Genomic DNA, 20,378 nt, shown 5'->3' with positions numbered 1-20,378 from the left:
GGAGAGGGCGGTGTCTTTTACGCCCCGCCCACAGCGTTCCAGAGAGTCGTTTCCTTGCAGGCCTAGTAGGCGGGGTTTAGCGTCGCATCTGCTTCCCGGAGGGTGGGGAGTGAGCGAGGCCAGGTCACCGAAAAGGAAGGAGAGGGCGGTGTCCTTTACGCCCCGCCCACAGCGTTCCAGAGACTCATTCCCTTGCCGGCCTAGGCGGGGTTTAGCGTCGCATTTGCTTCGCTGGAGGGTGGGGAGTGAGTGAGGCCAAGTCACCGGAAAGGAAGGAGAGGGCGGTGTCTTTTACGTCCCGCCCACGCCACAGCGTTCCAGAGACTCGTTCCCTTGCCGGCCTAGGCGGGGTTTAGCGTCGCATTTGCTTCGCTGGAGGGTGGGGAGTGAGTGAGGCCAAGTCACCGAAAAGGAAGGAGAGGGCGGTGTCTTTTACGCCCCGCCCACAGCGTTCCAGAGACTCGTTCCCTTGCCGGCCTAGGCGGGGTTTAGTGTGTCGCATCTGCTTCCCGGAGGGTGGGGAGTGAGCGAGGCCAGGTCACCGAAAAGGAAGGAGAGGGCGGTGTCTCTTACGCCCCGCCCACAGCGTTCCAGACTCGTTCCCTTGCCGGCCTAGGCGGGGTTTAGCGTCGTATCTGCTTCCCGGAGGGTGGGGAGTGAGTGAGGCCAAGTCACTGAAAAGGAAGGAGAGGGCGGTGTCTTTTACGCCCCGCCTCCTGCTGGGAGAGCGTGCGCGCGTGTGTGTCTGTCACAGCCAGGGAGAAAGAGAAAGAGAGAGCAGCAGGGCACCCCGTCCGGGCCAACTGACTAGCGGGTGACAACAATGTTGCGGCGCATCTTGCAGCTGGTAAGAAGCCCGTCGCGCGCTTGCCTCCTCCTCGGGGAAGAGAGCGCGTCTGTCTGCTGCTTGGCGTCGCGCGCCGCTCCTTCTCAGACTCTGGTCTCTCTACCTCCCCCGCCCCCATTCCTCAACGGTCAGGGCCTTTGGCGTCGCCGCGGCCTCTCTCGGTCGTTTCTGTCCCGTTCGCCCCACCGCGGCCGGGTGTCAGAACCCAGGAGGGGGACAGAAGCGGGTGTTCCGCGCTGGGAAGAGGAGCAGAAGCAGCAGCAGTTCCTTGACAGGGATGTGGTGGTGGTGGTGGAAGTTGTGTTGGCCGTGGGCGTGCGCCGGCCTCGATGCGTCAGTCGTTATTAAGATGGAGATGGCGGATATGAACCGTTTCGTTTCGGGCTGCTTCCGAGAACGACACTTTTAAAGCTAACGCTCCCTTTGTCTGCGGTGCGTTTCATGTGGCCCCTGTTATTCTAAGGGGGCTTAATAATTGCTCTAGTGTTGGGGGAAACTCTATTTCTTGTCCTGTGTGGGCCAAAACTAAAATTCGGGGGAACCATCAATCAAGGGCCTTCTTTCCCAAATGACTTGTTAACATTTGTAGTCCGTGGTCGCAGATTTAGCCTGTCACTTTCAGGAAACTTTAAGTAGTTGAGAGTCGCTTCCATCTGCGCGTGAAGGTCAGCACTTTAAATTGTTGAACTGGCATCAAGTATTTGACCTGCTGTGCGCGCATAGGAGCCGACTTTTCAAAATTATTAGGGGTGCTAAGCCCAATGAAAATAACCCCTCCCTGGCCACATACAAGGAAATTTTCTCAATGGGGGGTGCTCAAGCACCCACAGAGTCGGCTGCAATGCGTGTGCGGTGCAGCTGTTTAAGTATATAGGGGTTTTTGTATTGCACGTATTTTATTGCAGGTTCCTCATGGTTCTGATGGGCCTCGCAATATTTAAGTGCAGCACCGTTTTTATCCTGTTTTCTATTGACACGCACAGTTGGAATGGCTCTCTGCCTGTTAGTGACATCTGCATGACTCGCTGAACAGCTCCCTTTAAAAGGACAGCGAGTTAACTGCGTTGTACGTCTGTCTCCCAACGAATTAGGACATTCTAGTATCGTGCATCCTGTAGTTGCATACTAGAGAATTGGGTGTTACTTCATAATACATTATTTTGTAGTGTGTGCAGTGCTGAACAGAAACCAATTACAGCAAGAGACACTGTTCTTTGGAGCTTACAGCCAACAGAAACAAATGGCATAGAGAATTCTGACTTCAAATAGTAAGGGAAGATTTAAATCAGGTGGGTTATAGGGGAGTGTAGTGTCAGATGGTAAGGCTTATAATTCACTTATCTAATTTAGTTAAAGCTGTACAAATTTGGGGTCTCAGTTCCCCTAAAAGCAACCATCGTTGGACTGTTCTGGATACATCGCCTGCCAGTGCCACCACACAGCTAAATAGCGTGCTGTGAAGGTGCAACAATGGTGCATACTAATCAGTGGCAACTGTAGCAGATCATACTGTACTGTTGTAGTTTTAATACTACTACTATTTATCATTTCTGTAGCGCTACAAGGCGTAGGCAGCGCTGTACACCATACACAAAAAAGAAAGTCCCTGCTCAAAGAGCTTACAATCTAGATGAGACAGGTAAACAGACAGAACAATTAATGGGAAGGGAATAAATAGGTGAGGTTAAAGGACAGGGCAACTGAGTAGTGGTTAGGAGTCAAAAGCAGTGGTAAAGAGGTGGGCTTTAAGTTTGGACTTGAAAACGGCTAAAGACGGGGCTAGATGCACAGGCTCTGGAAGTCTATTCCATGCGTGAAGTGCTGCAAGACAAAAGGAACGGAGTCTAGAATTAGCAGTAGAGGAGAAGGGGACGGATAAGAGAGATTTAACTACAGAACGGAGTACCCGAGGGGGGGGGGGCCTAGGGAGAGACAAGACCTGCACGGTCCATCTAGTCTGCCCAACAAGATAAACTCATATGTGCTACTTCTTGTGTATACCTTACCTTGATTTGTATCTGCCATTTTCAGGACACAGATCGTAGAAGTCTTGCCCAGAACTAGCCCCATTTTCAGGACACAGACCGTAGACGTCTTGCCCAGAACTAGCCCCACCACCCAAACACCAGCCCCGCCTCCCAATCTTGGCTAAGCTTCATAACATAATTGGCAGCAAATGGTAGTTGGAGCAGAGGGAGAAAATAAATGCAGGTTCAAAGCACATTCTTAAACCCCCAAATTTCAGTCTCTCTCAACTAGCCAGTCAGCTCATCTGTAGGTCACCTTTTTATGGTGATTCCTGTATTAGTTATCACATGACCCTTATCTGTCATCAGTTTCTATGTTCTATTTTTCTATGAACAAAACTTAATATAACAATGTATTTTTATTGGGCTTTATTAACCGCCTTATGAAGAGTCACCCAAGGCGGTGTACAGCAGGTACAGTTTAACAGAAAAACTTAGAATTTTGTTAACAGTATAACAATAGTAAAATGACCAAGTATAAACCTAAATACTATGAATGAAGTAAACTTGAAAACAGCAAATTGAAATGTAATAGGACTACCATGAAACAGGATCAAAAATATACACATTTAACAGTGCTGAAATTCAAATAATACTTACACAATTAGAATATTGAAATAACATTGCTATGATACTAATGCTTTTCTACAGTACAGCTTACCTTATAGCTGAGGGGCCAAGTGCAGAGTCAGTTGGGATAAATAGATGGCTGGCTAAACTAAAGGCAAGTAGAGTGGAGGAGTACCCTAGTGGTTAATGCAGTGGACTTTAATCCTGGGGAACTGGGTTCGATTCCCACTGCAGCTCCTTGTGACTCTGTGCAAGTCATAAGTACATAAGTACATAAGTAGTGCCATACTGGGAAAGACCAAAGGTCCATCTAGCCCAGCATCCTGTCACCGACAGTGGCCAATCCAGGTCAAGGGCACCTGGCACGCTCCCCAAACGTAAAAACATTCCAGACAAGTTATACCTAAAAATGCGGAATTTTTCCAAGTCCATTTAATAGCGGTCTATGGACTTGTCCTTTAGGAATCTATCTAACCCCTTTTTAAACTCCGTCAAGCTAACCGCCCGTACCACGTTCTCCGGCAACGAATTCCAGAGTCTAATTACACGTTGGGTGAAGAAACATTTTCTCCGATTCGTTTTAAATTTACTACACTGTAGCTTCAACTCATGCCCTCTAGTCCTAGTATTTTTGGATAGCGTGAACAGTCGCTTCACATCCACCCGATCCATTCCACTCATTATTTTATACACTTCTATCATATCTCCCCTCAGCCGTCTCTTCTCCAAGCTGAAAAGCCCTAGCCTTCTCAGCCTCTCTTCATAGGAAAGTCGTCCCATCCCCACTATCATTTTCGTCGCCCTTCGCTGTACCTTTTCCAATTCTACTATATCTTTTTTGAGATACGGAGACCAGTACTGAACACAATACTCCAGGTGCGGTCGCACCATGGAGCGATACAACGGCATTATAACTTAACTTTCCATTGCCCCAGATACAAATAAGTACCTGTATATACTATGTAAACCACTTTGAATGTAGTTGCAAAAACCACAGAAAGGTGGTATATCAAGTTCTGTTCCCTTTCCCTTTATAGGTTAAACAAGATATGTTACTGTCCATTCCTCTCCCTATGCACCCAAGCATCCATCTAGCTTTTGCCATCTTTTCTACCTGTTTGGCCACCTTAAGATAATCACATACGGTCACACCCAAGTCCCGCTTCTCTTAAACTGTACTGTTCCGTGGACTGGATGGTATTTGTCCCAGAGTACTGATAGAATTGAAAAATTAATTTGGAGAACTGTTGTTAGTAATATATAATTTATTTTTAAAATCAAGCATGGTACTGGAAGATTGGAGGGTGGCCAAACAAAAGGTTCTAGAAGTGATCCTGGAAATTACAGACCGGTGAGCATGACATCGGTATCGGACAAAATGGTAGAACAAAATTACAGAGCATATTCAAAAGCATGGATTAATTAACAAAGCCAGCATGGATTTAGTGTTACTTGTTTATATACCTCTAGTAGAAGGATATTAATTAACCTTCTCTTTCCATTAAAAGTTTTCCCATTAATAGGCAAGGAAGTACATTTAACTACACCCACAGAGTAAATTTGAACAAGTTCCTAGATATGTCACAATAAATCTATTTGCTTCATGTATCCCTCAGGTGTATAACAAATAGAGAGTTGGGACTTGGTAGTCCTTTAATTTCCTTTGATCCGCAGGCACAAAAAGCTCCTGCACTTGAAATATGGCAAAGCAACACTGTGCCCCTAAAGCTGCAGCTCTCATTACAGCTCTTGCCTCTGTCCAGACTGAATGCTTGGTCCAAGGCAAGAGTCTGGTTTCATGTGATAAATGTATGCATATTGAATCCCTCATGAAAAAAGTACAAGAACTGAGAGAGGAGGTGGCAGAACTAAGAAGCATCTGTGACCACTGGAAATTCACCCTAGAGATGCATGTTGAAATATTAGACATCTCAAGCAAAGGGAGAGAAGATCTTGTGCAGAAAGAGGGCAGCTGGACACAAGTTACCAGATCTTCAAAATCAACCCCAGACTCCATTTTCTGTTAAGAATTAGTTCACAGCCTTGGAGGCAGAAGAGCTGAAAACATCTCAGGAACAAGAGGAGACAACGATCAATAATTCAAAAGCCGCTGGATCGGTGGTCAATAAGAAGCGAAAGGTAGTGGTTGTTGGTGATTCTCTTCTGAGGGTTACTGAAGCGCCCATCTGCTGACCAGACATGATGTCCAAGGGTGTGTGCTGTCTGCCTGGTGCCAAGATTCGAGATGTAGCAGAAAGGGCTTATTCAAGATTGAAGGTCCTAGATTTCAAAAGAACTGACTTTGCTGAGTTGGGGGAATTTCTTAGGAAAACGTTATATGGATGGAAACAGCTGAAGGAAGTAGAACAGCAGTGGGCGAAACTGAAAGAAGCTATTTTAAAGGCAACCTTTATGTTAGAAAACTACATAAAAGTAAGAGGAAAAGAAGGTCGCTTTAGTTCTTGAACACAGTAGCTGAAAAGGTAAGGGAAAGAAGGTTAGCTTTCATATGTTACAAGAAGACTCGGAAAGAGGAGGACAGTCAAAAATACCTGGAAAAGCTAAGAGAAGTTGAAAAAGCTGTCAGGAATGCGAAGAGGCAAATGGAAGAAAGGATAGCCAATATGATAAAATTGGGGGACAAGACATTCAGATATATAAATGAGAGGAGGAAGTGCCGTAATAGTATTGTGAGACTCAAAGTTGAGGGGGAGGAATATGTAGAAGCTGATAAGGATAAAGCTTAACAATTATTTCTGTTTTGTGTTCAGATGAAAGGCCCGGGGTAGGACCGCAGAAAACAAATGCTAATGGGGATGGATGGATGGTAGACCGGGACCGATTTTCAGAAGCGACTGTTGGGAGGAGCTGGCTAAACTAAAAGTAGACAAAGTGATGGAGCCTGATGGGATACATCCGAGGGTACTCGGGGAACTCTGAGATGTTCTGGTGGCACCGCTGTCTGACTTCTTCAATGCTTCCTTAGTCTGGAGTGGTCCCGGAGGACTGGAGAAAGGCGGATGTGGTCCCTCTACACAAAAGTGGAAATAAGGAGGAGGTTGGGAATTACAGACCTGTTGGTCTGATCTCAGTGGTCAGAAAACTAATGAAAATGCTACTAAAGTGGAGGATAGTGAGGTTTCTTGAATTGAATAGACTGCAGGACCCAAGGCAGGTTGTGTCAGATGAATCTGATTTCTTTGACTAGGTGATCAAACAGTTGGACGTGGGAGGGATGCTAGATGTGGTGTACTTGAATTTTGGCAAAGCCTTTGACACAGTCCCGCACATGCAACTGATAGATAAACTGACTGCCCTCTGTATGGGATCAAAAATGACTTGACTGGGTTGAAAACTGATTAAGTGGAAGAAGACAGAGGGTAATGGTAAATGGAGCTTGCTCTGAGGGAAAGGGCTGTTATCAGTGTTGTACCGTAGGGTTCGTTCCTCGGGCTGGCTTTCTTAAACATCTTCATGAGTGATATTACGGAAGGACTGTCTGATAAGGTTTGTGTCTTTGCGTGGATGATACCAAACTCTCTAATAGAGTGGACACAACGGAAGGTATTAAGAAGGATCTAGTGAAGCTTGAAAAATGGTCCGATAATTGGCAACTAAGATTTAATGCTAAGAAATGAAGGGTCATGTACTTGGATTGCAAGAATCCAAGGGAACGATACATTATAGGGGGTGAAGTGCTTCTGTGTATGAAAGAACAGGACTTGGGGGTGATTGTGTCTGTGCGTAATGAGCTTAAGGCGGCCAGACAGGTAGAAAAGGCATCGACCAAAGCCAGAAAGGTGCTTGGGTGCTTAACGAGAGGGATGACCAGCAGGAAATAAGAAGAGGTGATAGTGCCCTTGTATAAGTCTCTGGTGAGGTCCCATTTTGAGTACTGCATGCAATTCTGAAGACTGTACCTATGGAAAGATATAAACAGCATGGAGTCAGTCCAGAGGGTGGCTACAAAATTAGTAAGGGAAATGGGACTTGATATACCGCCTTTCTGAGGTTTTTGCAACTACATTCAAAGCGGTTTACATATATTCAGGTACTTATTTTGTACCAGGGGCAATGGAGGGTTAAGTGACTTGCCCAGAGTCACAAGGAGCTGCAGTGGGAATCAAACTCAGTTCTCCAGGATCAAAGTCCACTGCACTACGTGGTCTCTGTCCTAAAACATACAGGAACAGGCTTAGGAACCTCAACATGTATACGCTAGAAGAGAGGCGAGATAGAGAGGTGATATGCTAAGAGAAGTTTAAATACCTCAGTGGCATCAATATACAGCAGGCAAGCCTTTTTCAAATGAAGGAAAACTCTGGAATGAGGGAGCATATGATGAAGTTGAGAAAAGAGACTTAGAAGGAATCTAAGAAAATACGCTTTCACTGAAAGGGCGGTGGAAGTTGTGGATATGAGGACTGTGTCAGAATTTAAGAAAGCATGGGACAGGCATGTGGGATCCCTTAAGAAAGGAAGAGTTAGTGTTTACTGAGGATGGGCAGACTGGATGGGCCACTTGGCCCTTATCTGCCGTCATGTTTCTATGTAAATCAAATCTTGCCTCACCAATCTATTACATTTCTTCGAAGGGGTGAACAAATATGTGGATAAAGGTGAGCCGGTCAAGATTGTGTATCTAGATTTTCAAAAGGCATTTGACAAAATACCACATGAAAGACTCCAGAGGAAATTTGAGAGACATGGGATAGGAAGTAGTGTACTATTGTGTATTAAAAACTGGTTTAAAGATAAGTATTCTCAATGGAGAAGGGTAGATATGGGGTTCCCCAGGAGTCTGTGCTGGGACCGCTTTCTTTTTAACATATTTATAAATGATCTAGTGAGGTAATTAAATTTGCTGATGACAAAAAGTTATTCAAAGTTGTTAAATTACAAGAGGATTGTGAAAAATGGCAAGAGAACCTTACAACACTGGGAGACGGGGCATCCAAATAGCAGATGATGTTTAATGTGAACAAATGCAAAGTGATGCATGTTGGGTATGGGAAAGAGGAACCTTAACTATAGCTGTGTAATGAAGGTTCCACATTAGGAGTCGCCAACCAGGAAAAGGATCTAGGTGTCATTGTTGATGATACGTTGAAACCCTGTGCTCAGTGTGCGGCAGTGGCGGCTAAGAAAGCAAATAGAATGATAGGTATTATTAGGAAAGGAATGGAAAACAAAAATGAGGACGTTATAATGCCTTTGTATCTCTCCGTGGTGCTGTCACACCTTGAATATTGTATGTAATTCTGGTCACTGCATTTCAAAAAAGATATAATGGAATTAGAAAAGGTACAGAGAAAGGTGACGAAAATGATAAAGGGGATGGGATGACTTCCCTATGAGGAAAGATTAAAGTAGCTAGGGCTCTTCAACTTGGAGAAGAGATGGCTGAGGAGAGATATGATAGAGGTCTATAAAATGAGTGGAGTGGAATGAGTAGACGTGAATTGCTTGTTTACTTTTTCCAAGAATACTAGGACTAGTGGGCATGCAATGAAGCTACATTGTGGAGGAGTGGCCTAGTGATTAGAGCACCGGTCTTGCAATCCAGTGGTGGCCAGTTCAAATCTCACTACTGCTGCTTGTGATCTTGGGCAAGTCACTTAACCCTCTATTGCCTGAATGTAACTCACCTTGAGGTACTACTGAAAAAGGTGTAAGCAAAATCTAAATAAATAAAAGTCCATAAGCCATTATTAAATTGGACTTGGGAAAAATCCACTGCTTATTTCTAGGATAAGCAGCGTAAAATGTATTGTACTGTTTTGGGATCTTGTTGGGTACTTGCTACTACTACTACTTATCATTTCTAAAGCGCTACTAGACATACGCAGCACTGTACACTTGAACATGAAGAGACAGTCCCTGCTCGACAGAGTTTACAATCTAATTACAATCCAGGTACTTGTGACCTGGATTGGCTACTGTTGGAAACAGGATGCTGGTCTTGATGGACCTTTGGTCTGTCCCAATATGGCAATACTTATGTACTTTTTGCAGCCCAGATTTATGACCCTGCATTTTTTTAAATTATTTTTTTAGCATTAAATTTAATCTACCAAATTCCAGACTGTTCTTCTAGTTTTGTTAAGTCCTTCCTCATGTTATCCACACCATCAGGGGTGTCTACCCTATTGCAGATTTTGGTATGATCCACAAAGAGGCTAACCTTACTAGACAGCCCTTCAGCAATATCGCTTACAGAAATGTTAAAGAACCGGCCCAAGAACCAAACCTTGCGGCACACCACTGGTAACATCCTGTTCCTTGGAATGAGCTCCATTTACCACTATCCTCTGTGACCTTCCACTCAACCAGTTCCTAACCCAGTCACTTTAGAGCCTGTACCAAGGGCACTTAGTATTCTACGTGGAACCGTGTCAAAAGTTTTACTAAATCTAAATATACACTTCTAGTGCTCTCCCTTGATCTAACTCTGTCACCTAGTCAACAAAATTAATTGGTTTTGTCTAACAAGACCTGCCTCTAGCGAAACCATGTTGCCTTGGGTTCTGTAATCCATTGGATTCCAAAACCTTCTCTGTTTTAAAATCATTTCCATTAATTTACTTACAGCAGAAGTCAAACTTAGCAGCCTGTAGTTCCCAACCTCTTCCTTTCTTCTGCTTTTGAGGTGAGGGTCCACATATTCTCTTCTCCAGTCCTTCGGGACCACTCCCAACTCTAGAGAAGCACTGAAAAGGTCAGCCAGCAGAACTGCTAGAACTTCCCTAAGCTCCTTTAGTATCCTCGGATGTATGCCATCTGGTCCCATCGCTTTGTCCACCTTTATTTTAGCCAGCTCCTCACAAACAGTTCTCTGAAAATTGTTCAGGGAGTACCACCCCTCCATTCCTGTTTGTATTTGTGTTCTGCAGTCCTGCTCCCAGCTCTTCAGCTTTGAATCCAGAACAGAAATATTTGTTAAACAATTCTGCCTTATCTTTATCGCTCTACATATTCCTCCCCTTCACTTTTGAGTCTGTCACTTTGCACTTCTTCCTATATCTAAAAAAAGGTCTCATCCCCCCCTCTCCCCATTTTATTGTATTGGCTATTTTTTCTTCCATTTGCATCTATTCTTTCCTGACCACTCTACCAGCTTCTGTTAGCTTTTTCAGATATTGTTGCCTGTCTTCTTTTTTTCTGCAATCTCTTGAGGTCAGCCTCAATTGAGGAGATGTGACTATGTGGATTGAAGACCATGTCACAGCTTTGCATATCTCACTACTGCCTTGAGCAGAATACCTGACACAATAGTCAGTTTGCCCAGACAGTTCTGCAGAATTTGTTTGGTATCTAGAATCCAACTCCAGCTTCATAGGCCCTTTTTAAATTCGGTTCCAGGCTGTACCTTTACAGCCAGTTTGTATATGGTTTGAGGTTAATTGGTTCAAAATAGTCTTGCAAGGCTCTCTTGTCCTACTGTTGTTTTCGGTGAGCCTGATAGCTAGGAATTCCCATATGTAAGGATACCACTGTCCTGCTTGTCCTCTGAGAAAGCGAAGTTACTTAACTGTAGCAGGCATTCTGAAAGAACAGCAGGACAACCCTCCTACCTTCCCTTGGAGTTGCATTCTGTTTTACCTATTTTGTTACTGAGGATCATGTGCTCATGCGTCTGTCAGGAAGGCAGTTGCGCATGTGCAGTGCGGCCGCTGCCAAAAGCCTTTAAAAACTATAGAATGCTGGGCAGCATCTGCGGTGGACTCTGTCAGGATGACATTACCCATAAGTAAAGATACCTGTCCTGCTGTCCTTGGAGAACACCTGCTACAGGTAAGTAACTTTGCTTTACTGTTATTCTAGTATTCATGTAACTTTATCATGTGAGAAACTGAACAAACTTCATTCCTTAGTTCCTGCTGGATACCCTAAATCATTCTTGATATCATTCATTTAAATTTTGAATAAAGCCAGGTTAAAGTTAAATTTCTTGATTTTTCATATTCATATTTTTTGTGACTACAAAAATAATAGTAACCTACATCTTAGCTTAAAAATTTGTAGGAACTTCTGTGAATAAAATGCTGGCCTGCAAGCATACCTAACCAAGCAGAACTAGAAAAAGTAATCAAATGTTACTAATAACGTTACTTAAGATTTCTCTATTGAGAAGCTGCTGGGAGACATGTTTAATTTTTTTCCCTTTTCTTTTAAATACAAAACTGGCTGCTTATCACATTTGAGGTAAATCTTGTTGACTGTACCATTTCCTTTTTGTTCATAGATTGTGTAGTAATTTTAGTAGTGTTGCTGTGTGCTTCAATGTAATAAAGCTGTTGATAATAGCACAATTCTAACTGAAATGATTTCTCTCTCTGTTGCTGTTTTGTTTTTTTTTTAGACTCCGGGGAGAGTTGGTTCTCAGAGTTCAGACTCTGATACTCCTGCATCCTCAGGAAACACATTGGATGTGAGCAATGAAGGATCTTCAGAGGTAATTGGCTAATTTTTTAAACAGGTTTTTCATTTGACCTGGGAAAATGTGTTTGGCACACAAGACTTCTGAACAAACCAAAGTTGTATCTGTAGTGAGTTTTGTTGAATATTGTATGTTATGATTTTCTTGATAAAAGTATGTGCCTGTAACTTTGTAGGGACAGAACCTTTTACATTTAGGAGAAAGTCTCTGATGTATACTGGGACTTGGAAATTTTGTATTTATCTTGTAGTATGTAGCAAATGCCATTTTTGGTCTGCTGTTACAAAAGAATGGTATAGGAATGGTCAGTGACAGCTCGTGAGCCTTCCATCCGCTGAAAACTGAAGTTGCTGTACATGGTCTAATATATATATATATATATATTTTTTTTTTACTAGCATGAGCAACAGGATGATATAGCACCATGTAGTCATATCATCCTAGTGTGAAGTGAGTAACGTGTTGTATTACACATGCCACCTAGATGAATGTGTAGTCCAAACAGATTATTGTTTCACAGGGTTTCATCTGTCCTCTGTGTATGAACATGTATTTGAGTGCCACTGAACTGGCTGATCACTACCAGAATCAGCATGCTGAGCTAAAGACTGGTCCCATTGACTTGCCTGCTGCCACTGTGGGTTTTGTATGTCTTTGTTTTGGTGATTGGGAATTTGGTTGAATAAATGGTGGGATTTATATAAATGCCTTCTAGACTGCTTCGGTGTCTTTCTGCTCTATGCTGAATTTCTGCTGTGAGGAAATGCGGGTTGTAATCACGTGCATGCTTTAAAAATAGTAAATTACTGGAAAGGCAAATGTCCTTTGGATGTACTATGCTGTTTTCTGTGGTGTGCAGAATGCAGATCACTATCCTGTGCAATGACTAAGAAGATCAAGCATTTGCTTTTAATATTCTGGCTGCAAGATTGCATGCTTATTAGGTGGATTTTTAATATTTAGTGTTAAGGAAATATCTGGGGAAAGAACCAACATTTTATCTTTTTGCTTTTTTTATTAGACATAAAGAGGTATACAGTTTTCTCTACTGTCATTTTTTAGATGTTTATTTTTGCATACCATTTGAAGAAAACATTAATTTAGGGGGACATTTACAACTACATACATACACTGAACATTTCATGATATATATTTTTTTTAAAGTAGAAAATTCCTAGGTTAAGCTATAGACTAAAATTACCTTAGAATAAACATTTTGATCCTACAGATTATTCAGAAAATGTGAACAAAGAATCTGCTTTTCAGTCTTCTAATCCACCACTCTGTTTTGTATGGAGAACCCTACTGTTTTTCAATAGGTCTTAACAGGGGTTCTCAACGTTTTAATGTGTGGAATCCCCTTTACAATATCCAAACATGTTTTAGGGACTCCAATTCATTCCCCATCAGTTTTGCTCCCCCTCTACCTCTCTTCTCAAGGTCTTGCCAAGCCCCTTGCTCACTGTGTTCTTTCTTTATCTTAGCCAATCTACTTTCCATCGGTCTTTCCATCTTCATTCCCTCCCTATTAATTTCTCTCCCTCCTCTTCCCATCACTGCTATCCAAACGTTTCTATCACCACCTATCTGTTTTTCACAAGTATCTTTCTCCCTATTCCTGCTTAGCAGTATCCCACTAGTTTGTCATCATTTTATTGTTCATCCTTGGTTATTTTCTCCCAGTTTTATTTTCTATATAGCTTATCCCTGCCCTTTCTAGTTTGGAAGAGACAATCTCTTCCCCCACTTCAGGTCTCCTCCTCACTAGTCTCTGATACTACAAGTTGTCAACCCACCAGTGTCTCTCCCTCTCCCCTGCCAATTTCTCTCTCCATTGCCACTCGTCTGATCTTTCTTCAGCCCTGCTAGTCATCAATTTCTGCCCCTTTCAGCCTCTCTTCCCCTTCACAGCATGGTACACTAATGAATTTTTGAAGGGAAATGCCATGTAGTGCATTTTCCTTAGAAAATTCTGGATCCAGTAATGACTGTCACCTTCCTCCTTGTCCCAAGGTAGCCATACTCGGAGCAGCTTTTCTACCTCACAGAACAAATGCAGCATTGTCAGAATGCTTCTCAAGTCTATCGCTCTGCTTTCCACCTCCAGTTTTCTGGGGTGGCAGCTGATGGTGTTACTTTCTCCATTGTTAGAAGCCAGAAGCTGCACTAAGAGAATCAGCTATACTCATTCCCACCATCTGTTTTCCATGCTGATTTAGGCTCTTGGTGGTGATCATCCTTACCTCTTCTCATTGATGATTCAATCTCGGTCGCTTTCATCTTCTTTCTGCATAAATTTGGGCTCTTTGAGGCTGTGATATTCCTTTTTGTAGCATAGGTAGCCTGGAATTAGGCAGCAGGAGCAGACTTAGAGCAGAACTTCTTTGGAGTAATTGTACGTTTTGCTTCCTTTTAGTAGACCACCTCCTAATGGTCTCAAGGACACCAGGGTTGGTAATCATTGGTAACATTAAATTATGAAAGCAATCATTAAGAAAAGTAACTGCCTCTCATTACTCGTGTTCAGTGTCTGCTGTTACCAGTTTATTTCAGACGACTTATCCTGCTAGATCAGAGGTTCTCAACATAGTCCTCAGGACAGGGTTGCAAGATATCCACAATGAATATGCATGAGGTAAACTTGCATATACTTCTTCCATTGTATGAAAATCTCTCATGCGTATTCATTGTGGGTATCCTGGAAACATGACTGACTGGATGTGTCCAGTGTACTGGGTTAAGAATACCCTGTGCTTGACTAATACAGACCAATGGGTTATATTGCCCTATCAGCAGACCGAGGCAGAGAAAACAGAAGATTCCAGTAACATAACTGGTATAAGAAGCACTGCAGCCTGGAACGCTTCAGTATTTCTGTGGACTGGTACGATAGCAGTTTGTTTGATAGGCCTGTCTTCCTGGACCACAGACTAAGGCCTGTGATCCAGTGGCAGTATCTCATTGGGACTTGGCTATATTACTTTCTGTAGTAGAAACCACAGGTGTCCGTTACTCTCATTTGTATGGTGTGGCTGCCTGAGTGGCATAGGTTCCCAGGTCACTTCTAGTGAGGGTGCTTCCCCTTCCATATCTACAGGGCATCTCCATTTTTTAAATAACGGACAAAAGATAAGACAGATCAGGCTGCTATAACGTCATTCCTTTTGTACAGAGAATAAAGAAGTTTGTAATTTTTAAAAAAGTCAGAGTATTCTTTTCTTGCGTCCGGCCTGCTTAGACAGGACCTAAGGATTTTCCTAAGCCTAATTGGAGCAGGAAACCTTTTCAAAGAGCCTTGCCACAGCAAGCAGATGATGCAGGGGCTGTGGATGTTTGTAGATGAATAGTGCCGCTGGCTGCTCTTGTGTTGTACATGATAGGAGCTGATTGTCAGCATTCCAGTGGCTTGGGGAGTACCTCAGAGCTGCCCTGTACTGAAGTGGAGCGTGTCCCGTAGGCCTCACTGCAGCTCAGCAGATTTTGATGGGAATGGTAGCCAGTTTGTCCCTGGATTGTGTTTCTCCCACACTATCTGAGGAAGTCTCGGTGCCAAGGGTGGGAGAGAAAACAGGGATCCTCCCAGGACCCCCCTGCTGAGACATTGGCACTCCAGTTGTCAAGCCATTACAGAGGTCCTCAGCAGGCTAATCTACTATGCTACTTCATCCTTAACCTCCAATACCAATGGTATTTCAGTAGAAGTAGAGCGCATTCTTCCTCTATAAAATGCCTTTTCAGTCCTGCATGAGGACTTATAAACTTGATAACTAAGGCAATGCTCACATAAACACACTTGAAAATGGTTAAACCTTTAATCACAAACCTATCATATTCACAACATGAAATTTGTTCTCTTAGAACACTTACATCGCTACTCCAATTCCACTTTCTTGATGGGATCAGTGTTTAAAACATCACCAGCAAATATCATTATCAAAACTACTGTTTCCTTCATCAGCTAACCTTTATGAATTAAAACTAATCAAGATCGCGCTTATTATTCATGTCTTATTAAATGGTCACGTCCCTTTATCACAAAAATTATTTTGATCACATGACATATAATCCAGTCTTGTGTTTCTAACGTTGAGCACACACCTTTACTCTGATTCTGCTTCCCCAGTGTGTTCAAAAATAGCAACGCGAGTGTGTTATACGCAAATCACACATTTAGAGAGAATCATTATTACTGATGTCACAGGCTTGCAATTCTTCTGTTTCTTCACCAATATCATAAAAATCCTACTTCAGTCTAAATCACTCCTGAAATCTCAAGGGTTTTACCCCATTGTCAATCAGAACATTGTTATACTGTCTGCTGCTTAAGCAGGAATCTTTCCTTTTATCCTCGGATCTTACGATATGCTTTGTTCCAATTTTTCAAATTCTCCTGTTCGGTGTTTCCATGTCCACATAAAGCTGCATTTAATTGTTTCTTATGTGTTGTAGTTGGCTTTCATTGTGTACCCTTCTTATTTTTTTCTCCATTCTATAGTGTTTTCTCTTACACAGTAATATAAAAAAAAACCTATCCTGTTTCAGATAGTAGGTATCCTACAGATTGCAAAAAGTATCTTTCTCCCAGGAATGAGCAATTCTGGCCCTCACTGCTGTCATTTTGTAACCTAACCTAACCATTTTTATTTTTGTTTTCTTCCTATTGTGTTTCTTTTTGGCTATCGGAATATTTTGCTCATCTTAAATTAGATATGGCAATGTCAAACTGATAATTGCCACTTTAAAATAACAACAGTAACACATTTGCAGTACATATTTGGGAATGGTCTAGAGTAGGAAGACAACAGAAAATCTGAGGAAAAATGTTTTATTTACAAAATACTAAAAATGTCTTTATTTAAAGATCCAAGGAAGGGAAAAGCCAAACTCTGCTCTTGATCTTTCGTTTGTATTAGGGTTTTATTTGCCCATTGTGCATGAAATCTCATGGATCAGCAGAAGAGCTTTTTATGCATTATGAAGCAGCTCATGAATCAGATGACTCCAACCTTGGTGGAGGAATTAATGTGTCTTCAAACAGGTGAATGAAATAACTTTATTCTGGTACGGGATAAGGATCTGAAACAGTTTATCAAATCAGTTGATTTGTGCTTAATGTATTTAAAAATGGAAACTATAGACTTCCAAATCTTTTTTTTTTTTTTTTTTTTCACTTTTATTTCTTAAATTTTAGAAGTCAGCTTCACAAATTGAGGGGATCTCTTAATGAAGCTTAGCGTACGCTAACGGACATTCCTTGTCATGTTTACCACACCAGTATAGACTAATGGGTTATGTCCATCTACTAATAGATGGAGACAGAGAAGTAGTTCCAAGTAATCCTTCCCTTAAGGATATTGTGCAGCCTGGAATATGTTCAGTATTTGTCTCCTAGTGGATAGTAGATGGATTGTGCAGTTTCTTACTGGTATCAGTTGAGCATGGGGTTACTGCTGGATGAATTTGTTCTTTCTCTGGAACTCCTCCTTGAGCTAGATGACACCCAGTGGTTCCAGGTCCCTCATCTTCTAGCTATTCATCTTCACTGGCTTGTTCCTATAAGGAGTGAAATGAGACAGATAAACAGGATAAGACAGGCACACTGCTCTGTGTGGAGAAAAACAGAAAAGGCTGTACTCTCTCAACCAAGGAGTATTCTGTTTCTGTTTAATGCTTTTTGTTCTCTATGCTTTTCTAGCTGTTGAGGTAAGTGTTATGTCGTTTTTTTTTCTTTTGGGGGGGGGGGGGGCAGGGGGGGGTGTTTGCATTTGCAGTATTTTGTTTTGTGGGACATATGTTTTTTTGGGGGGCCCTTTTTCTTTTAGGCTCATTTGTTCCAGTCACAATGGCTGCGCTAATGTGGTCAGCGGGAAACTAGCATGCTACGTGGCTCCTATAAGCATTTTTCTTCTCATGGCTGGAGGTTGCTAAGCACTGTATTGTCATCTTTTATTTTTCAAGGTCGTATTTCATTTGCATACTGCTTATATTCCAACTCAGATTTAGCCCGTCTTGATCTTTTGCTTCCTGATACGTCTTTTCATGTCCATGGTGTCCTCAGCACCCCTAACAGATTGGGGACTGCCTGGCTCTACCCTTCTTATCTTCAGTTCAAACCTTTGAGACTGTCATTAGGCCTTGCAACTTTTTGTGGTCCTTCTGTGTGCCATGACGTAGGTCTTTGGATTGTTTCAACATTACATAAGTACAAAAGTATTGCCGTACTGGGAAAGACCAAAGGTCCATCAAGCCCAGCATCCTGTTTCCAACAGTGGCCAATCCAGGTCACAAATTTCTGGCAAGATCCCAAAAAAAGTACAAAACATTTTATACTGCTTATCCCAGAAATAGTGGATTTTCCCCAAGTCCATTTGGGCAAGTCACTTAACCTTCCATTGCCTCAGATACAAACTTAGATTGTGAGCCCTCCTTGGACAGAGAAATATCCAGTGTACCTGAATGTAACTCACCTTGAGCTACTACTGAGAGAGGTTTGAGCAAAATCTAAATACATTTAATAATGGTCTATGGACTTTTCCTTTAGGAAGCCGTCCAAACATTTTTAAAACTCCGCTAAGCTTACCACCTTTACCACATTCTCTGGCTTCATCGCATGCCCCCTAGTCCTAGTATTTTTGGAAAGCGTAAACAGACGCTTCACATCTACCCGTTCAACTCCACTCATTATTTTATAGACCTCTATCATATCTCCCCTCAGCCGCCTTTTCTCCAAGCTGAAGAACCCTAGCCGCTTTAGCCTTTCCTAATAGGGAAGTCGTCCCATCCCCTTTATCATTTTCGTCGCCCTTCTCTGCACCTTTTCTAATTCCACTATATCTTTTTTGAGATGCGGCGACCAGAATTAAACACAGTATTCGAGGTGTGGTCGCACCATGGAGCGATATAAAGGCATTATAACATCCTCATTTTTGTTTTCCATTCCTTTCCTAATAATACCTAACATTCTATTTGCTTTCTTAGCCGCAGCAGCACACTGAGCAGAGGGTTTCAACGTATCGTCAATGACTACACCTAGATCCCTTTCTTGGTCTGTGACCACTAACTACCCTTCTCTATTGAGAATACTGACCATTTAACCCTACTCTGTTTTCTATCTTTTAACCAGTTTTTAATCCACAATAGAACACTACCTCCTATCCCATGATTCTCCAATTTCCTTTGGAGTCTTTCATGAGGTACTTTGTCAAATGCCTTCTGAAAATCCAGTTACACAATATCAACCGGCTCCCCTTTACACAATATCAACCGGCTCCATGTTTGTTCACCACTTCAAAGAAATGTAGTAGATTGGTGAGGCAAGATTTCCCTTCACTAAATCCATGTTGACTTTGTCTCGTTAATCCATGCTTTTGAATATGCTCTGTAATTTTGTTCTTAATCATAGTCTCTATGATTTTGCCCGGCACCGACGTCAGACTCACCGGTCTATAATTTCCCGGATCTCCTCTGGAACCTTTTTAAAAAATCGGCGTTACATTGGCCACCCTCCAATCTTCCGGTACCACGCTCGATTTTAAGGATAAATGACATATTACTAACAATAGCTCTGCAAGCTCATTTTTCAGTTCTATCAGTTCTTTGGGATGAATACCATCCGGTCCAGGAGATTTGCTACTCTTCAGTTTGTAGAGCTGCCTTATTACATCCTCCAGGTTTAAAGAGAATTCAATAAGTTTCTCCGACTCGTCAGCTTCGAATACCATTTCCGGCACCGGTATCCCACCCAAATCCTTCCTCGATGAAGATCGAAGCAAAGAATTCATTTAATCTCTCTGCTATCTGTAGGAGTAATGGCCTTGAAGATAATTCTACCTTCCTCCCCCCCCCCCCTTCCATCCAATAGAACCCATCTTATTGTTGTATAGTCCCAGATAATGTCTTTGAGCAAGGGTTTGCTTGAAGGCTACTACACATGGAATACGTGAAACTGATAGTTGAATCCTTTGATTCTCTTGAAATTCTTTTGAGCCTCAAGGAATAAACATGGTAGCAGGAGAGTTTTAAAATGTCCTCTCATTCACTGTCTTCGTCCATTGTGACAGTGGCACAGAGATAATTTCACACTCAAATAGTTATTGGATCCTCTTTCACATGTGGTGAGACTGACTGTTCAGAGTTGTGCTGCAGCCAGGATAGGTGATCAACTAATGAATATCAAAAGTAATAACGTGGCAGAAAAAGTTTTTTGAGACAAAAAATGGTGCATATTTCTACAATTTTAGTATTGCAAAGCGTAGGTTAGTTGTGTTAAACTACTAATGAAATATTTGAATACATATTTTTTGATGGTCAAAGAAGCAAAATGGTATTTTTTTTTCTTTTTTTTTTGCATAGCAGGATGATTCTGCTCCTTGGGACTTCAGTTGAAACTGTCTCTAACTGGGGCTGTTTGCACAATGAGCCTTCATTGGCTACAACTTAGGACCCCCCCCCCCCCCCCCCCCCACTCTTCCCTGTCTCCCCAACCAGTCTTATG

At 42.3% G+C, this 20,378-nt stretch overlaps 1 protein-coding gene across 2 annotated transcripts in view; it reads left to right on the top strand.

Annotated features, from left to right (window-relative positions):
• The first annotated feature begins 674 nt into the window (after positions 1 to 674).
• The window catches only part of EEA1 (early endosome antigen 1), a 138,089-nt gene continuing 118,385 nt past the window's right edge, over positions 675 to 20,378 (top strand). The window contains exons 1-4 of one of the 2 annotated variants that reach the window (XM_030215573.1): positions 675 to 847; positions 11,807 to 11,899; positions 12,405 to 12,521; positions 16,798 to 16,922. In XM_030215573.1, the coding sequence (XP_030071433.1) occupies positions 824 to 847; positions 11,807 to 11,899; positions 12,405 to 12,521; positions 16,798 to 16,922 (359 nt within the window). In that variant the 5' untranslated portion in view covers positions 675 to 823. The remainder of the gene's footprint in view (positions 848 to 11,806; positions 11,900 to 12,404; positions 12,522 to 16,797; positions 16,923 to 20,378) is intronic. The other variant, XM_030215574.1, reaches the window with a different exon arrangement.

The sequence above is a fragment of the Microcaecilia unicolor genome, chromosome 9 (genome assembly GCF_901765095.1).
Source record: "Microcaecilia unicolor chromosome 9, aMicUni1.1, whole genome shotgun sequence".
NCBI lineage: Eukaryota > Metazoa > Chordata > Amphibia > Gymnophiona > Siphonopidae > Microcaecilia > Microcaecilia unicolor.
Note: the sequence above shows the minus strand (reverse complement) of the source record. Positions and strands in the feature narration are given on the sequence as shown.